This window comes from Gavialis gangeticus, unplaced genomic scaffold, assembly GCF_001723915.1.
Source record: "Gavialis gangeticus isolate Ggan-Ray unplaced genomic scaffold, GavGan_comp1, whole genome shotgun sequence".
Classification (NCBI taxonomy): domain Eukaryota; kingdom Metazoa; phylum Chordata; order Crocodylia; family Gavialidae; genus Gavialis; species Gavialis gangeticus.
This window is the reverse complement of record NW_017728980.1, coordinates 1652150-1657384: the sequence shown is the minus strand read 5'-3', so window position 1 is coordinate 1657384 and position 5235 is coordinate 1652150. Positions and strand designations below refer to the sequence as shown.

General features: G+C 46.4%; 1 protein-coding gene across 1 annotated transcript in view; it reads right to left on the bottom strand.

Moving 5' to 3' along the window:
- ST3GAL4 (ST3 beta-galactoside alpha-2,3-sialyltransferase 4) overlaps positions 1-5235 on the bottom strand; it is a 211609-nt gene that overhangs the window by 85152 nt on the left and 121222 nt on the right. Inside the window, exon 3 of the mRNA XM_019509055.1 lies at positions 4751-4854. Within this exon, the coding sequence (XP_019364600.1) occupies positions 4751-4786 (36 nt within the window). The 5' untranslated portion in view covers positions 4787-4854. The remainder of the gene's footprint in view (positions 1-4750; positions 4855-5235) is intronic.

Below are 5235 nucleotides of genomic sequence, written 5' to 3'. Positions count from 1 at the left end.
CACACCCCCACCCTGTTCCCCCCACACCCACTCACTTAGTCTTATAGTGGGGGCAGAGGGCACCAGCAGGGCTAAGGGGCTGCAGGTCAGGAGTGCGGGGGCACTGGCATATCAAGGCTACTCAACACCACAAAGCAGCGGGGGGAGGGGAGGGAGGGGACACAGCCAGAGCTGGATCAGCATCCTGGTGAGCAAAGGGGGCAGGGAGAGCTCTGAGTTTCTATGATAAGAAAACAAAATTCAAACACCAAAATATATAGGTATATAGATATTTAGAATTTATTTTATTATATTGAATGAGGCACTGATAGGCTTCCAGCCCACTTTAAAATTGGAAATATATTAATAAAACATTGTGTTTAACTAATACCTATAAGAAAGGGAGAGTCATTTCTTTTTCTTTGTGGGAAAAGTAAAACCCCACAGATTGCGGGGGTTATTTTAATCAGAGAATTTGGGATTTTTAAACAAAGAAAACCAAGATCCCTGCTCATGAGCAATTTGCAAGAGGTAGCAACACTGAAAAAAGGTCACATTGGGTGTGTCTACACAAGACGCTTTACTGCAGAACCAACTAATGAGCTCTGCTGTAAAGCATCACCATTTACACATGCAGCATTATTAGGCTACAGTGAACTAATTTACTGTGCTGTAGGATAGTACTGCCAGACAGAAAATCTTTCCTACAACAGAGTAGTTACACAGGACAAAACACATATGTAGATGGTGACGGGGCTGGCTGGGGCACGAGGCTGCTACACTGCAGGAGCTGCCTGCTGCCAAGATCTGCACTGGAGCACGCTCATGCCCCAGCCAGCCCCTCTGCAGCACACTGAGTTGGGTCAGAGCAGCCCTGGGCTGGCAGGCTGACCCATGGGGCTCCCTGCCAGCCAGTTCAACATGCTCTGGTCCCAGGCACATGTGCAAATGCTCTACCCGTGAGCAATAAACTCCAGAGCACTTCACAATAACAGCATGTGTAGATGTGTCCACTGAGTCCAATCACCTGCATGTCTGATTAATTTACAAAAGGGAAGGGAGAGTTGGTGCTTAGGAATGAGCAACAGCTGTTATAATTGTTACCTGTTCCTGTAGAGATACAAAGGAACCATGAAAATAAACAACGTTGCATCAGTTTTGCTGGAGTGGCATGACTGCAGGGCAATGCTGAGGTACCAGTAGCAGTACCTGCATCAGCTTTCATACCCCCACAAGGTCAGTCCCAGTTAGCATGGCTGCTTCCTTTTCTACTGCACTTCCCCTGACTGCTCAGTGGAGCCTGTTCATACCCTTCAAGTCAAAGAGTTCCCAATCAGTGTCCTCTACCTCCACCCCCATTGCTTGGCCTACTCCTGTTCCCCACAACCCTCATCCCTGGGTGCCCACCTTTGCCCATTTGGCAGGGTCTGCTTCTCACAGTCTATGACCTAGCAATGTACCATCCAGCCACCTGAAACAATGGCAGTCACTTTGTCTGTGGTCACAGCTTCAAGCTCACTCCAGAAGTTGGCAGCCTCCTACCTTCATCTTCATCTCTACAGGTGTAGACTGCAGTGGCCATCTTGCTATCTTCAGCTCAGCCAGCCATAAATGTGAGAAGGCAGGCATTATGATTCAGGGAAAATTTACAAGATTTTCCTGCCTTCCATAAAGAGGACAAAAAAGAAAGGGGAAGGGAGGAGACCCCCCCTTCCCCCAGAGTCTACAGAGTCATGATTAAATCACAAGGAGTTGACAACACTATAATAGAAAATGAGGGTTGGAAGGGACCTCAGGAAGTCATCTAGTCCAACCTCTGCTCAAAGCAGGACCAGCCCCAACTAGATCATCCCAGCCAAGGCTTTGAGCTGGGCCTTAAAAACCTCCAAGGATGGAGATTCCACAGCCTCTCTAAGTAACCCATTCCAGTGCTTCACCACCTCCTAGGGAGAAAGTTCTTCCTAATATCCAACCTAAACTTCCCTTGCTGCAACTTGAGACCATTGCTCCTTGTTCTGTCATGTGCCACCACTGAGAACAGCCCAGCTCCATCCTCTTTTGAAACCCCACTTCAGGGAGTTAAAGGCTTCTATCAAATCCCCTCTCAGTCTTCTCTCCTCCAGACTAAATAAGCCCAGTTCCCTCAGCCTCTCCTCAGAAGTCATGTCCCCCAGCCCCCAAAACCATTTTTGCTGCCCTCTGCTGGACTCTCTCCAACTTGTCCACATTCTTTCTGTAGTTGGGGAGGGGGGGGGCACAAAACTGGACACTACTCCAGATGTAGCCTCACCAGTGCAAAATAATCACTTCCCTCGATCTGCTGGCAATGCTTCTGCTAATGCAGCCCAATATGCCATTAGCCTTTTTCACAACAAGGGCACATTGTTGGCTCATGTTCAGCTTATTGTCCACTGTAACCGCCAGGTACCTTTTCTGCAGAGCTGCTGCTTAGCCAATTGGTCCTAAGCCTGTAGCAGCGCATAGGATTCTTCCATCCTAAGCGCAGGATTTTGCACTTGTCCTTATTGAACCTCATGGCATTTCTTTTGGCTCAATCCACCAATCTGTCTAGGTCACTCTGAATCCTAGCCTTACCCACCAACATATCTACTACACCCCCCACAAGCTTGGCGCCATCTGTGAACCTACTGAGGGTGCAATCCATCCCATCTTCCAGATTGTTAATGAAGATCTTGAACAAAACTGGACCCAGAACTGACCCCTGGGGCACTCACCTAGATACCACCTGCCAACTAGACCTCAAGCCATTGATTACTACCTATTGAGCTTGATGATCCAGCCAGCTTTCTATCCACCTTACATTCCATTCTTCCATTCCATATTTCCTCAGCTTGGTTTAAAGTATGCTGTGGGAGACCACATCAAAAGCCTTGCTAAAGTCAAGGTACATCATGTTCTTCTAGTGCTGCTGTTGCAGGGATGTGAGACCTGGTTCTCACTCGCTCATTGGTGAGAAACGTGGAGTAAGTGAAGGGATGATTCACTTGTTTGTTTTACTTGTATAGTCATTAAATGCAACACGGTTATGCAAATAAGCCTTCTTGTTTGCTTTGTATTGTGCACCTGGCTGGCCAGTGAGTCAATGAGAACTGGATCAATATTGAAGCATGACTGTATTTACATAGCGGCACCCTCTTCCAGGCATCTGAGGGAGCAGAAGGGAAGTGGATGGGGCCATTTGCAGTGTGGATGGTGCAGAGAGGACAACTCCCCCTTGCAGCAGCACAGGGCCCTAGGCACATGCCTGGTCTGCCTGTGTGTTAATCTGGCCCTGCTCACCACTGACTGGTAGAGAGGCCTGGAGGGGGTAGCCACTATCTTGGCTGCTGGCTGCCCTGCCAGCTGGTGCCTTCCCCTCCCAGGCAGGCTGCAAGCAGCAAGGGTCACTGGCTCCCACTAGGGATCCAGCATTTTATTTTTATAAAGTTGTTTTTTTACATCAATTTCATGGACAATTGCAGATTTTGCAGTTTCCATGAAATCACAAATTCAGTAGGTCCCTAGTAATTAAGTGTCAGCTGCTGTCATTACTTGTCAGACTCCCTGGACACCCTGCAGGGGTCTCCCCATCAGCACAGCCCAGCAGGTCTGAGCACACGTTCTAGGTTAGGAATGGACTCTGAAGCTTTCACAGGAATTACCTCCTAAATTTACGCTCGGTGAATGGTCTGTCAGAGAAACCTGCCTTTTACACCTGCTTTCAGTACAACAACCAGCCTGACGCCCACAGGGCTGTCAGGTAATAAAATCAAAGAGTAATCAAAAACAAGAAAAAAATAGACTGAACTACCATGAAAACTTCTTGAGCATGAGATCTAGTGGGCTGTAAACTCATATCATCTCACCTCACTGTTTCAGATATTCATGGTAGGTCTATGTACTAGTTAAGGTCAACTTTAAGGCTGGTCCCAAGCCCATGCTGACCTACACTGTAAACTATTGCAGGGCTCTTGGTGGTTATCCAGGTTGGCTCAGAAGTTCTCATGAACTTCCAACAGAACATCAACCTTGCTCCTACTTGCATCTCAGCAGTATAGCTGTATAGGCTTTAAGCACAGAAGTCTTCCTGCAGCAATCCCACAATTTCCTGTTCCTTACTTCTGGCCCTTCTGCACATACCCCAACCCAGAACAAGAGGGGAAAAAAAAAAAACTACAGAAGGAAGGATAAGGAGACTTCAGACTGATTCCTAGAAGGAGTCCACTCAACAAGTGGAGAGCAATTTGGTGTGGACTGAAAGATGAGACAGATGGGGAGAGATGGCATAGGCGGATCAAGCTAGTGAAGAGCAACCTTTAGGTCAACCCTAGATATCAGTGTAGACATACTCTTAGTTAGAACGGGCAGTGTATTGGTAACATGTACCAGGCCAGAGCGGTAAGGATGAAACGGATGTGGTAGGGAATGGCAGACAACCCTGTAGGACCCCAATCTTTGGCACAGGGTGTACACTGGAGAAAAGTCAGATTTTTCCAAAGCGATTAAAACCTGGTACCACCTCTAAAAACACAGAACTGGGGGAGAAGTAGATGCTCCATTTCACCTTTCCTGACAAATTTGTCTTCAACTGAGAAAGGCCAAGGTTTCTAAAATCACTAAGATTTCTGAAGTCAGTAACCAAAAACAGACACCCAGAATCACTAGCCACTTCATAAAGTCAAGATCTAGAAAGGATTATTAACATGATTAAACACAGTTCTATTTCAACAAAAAAAAGTAATTCTAAGAAAAAGAATACAACTGCGCTTACCTCACAAGAGTTGTGAAAATCTCCTGAGTCTTCCATGCATTCAAATGCTGATCTCAATTTCCCGCGTCCTAAACTATCTCTGCAGAATGGCAAGGTGGCAGTTCCTGTTTGATTAATTAGTGGTTTTCATTATTCTTGAGAGTAAAATGTATCAATTCATTTCTTTGTACAGAAGTTAGACTTTGTTATTGGACCAAGTGTTTTGATTTTGTGGCTGTTCTCTTTGTGTTATAAAAAGACATTCTTTGCAGGCTGCAGCCAATTGTGCAAAAATAGAAATTTGAAATCAAGTTATTCTGTAAGGATTGCTGCACCTTAGGTTACTGGTATGAATCCACTGCATCTCACTGTTCATTCACTATGCACAAATGCACACTCTCCTGGGAAGTATAATACGAGAGGGAGTTGGCTATACAAATGGGTTCAGTGGTAACCTGGGACTCAGAAAGTATGGGTTCAGTTCCCACCCCCCCACCCTCCACCTC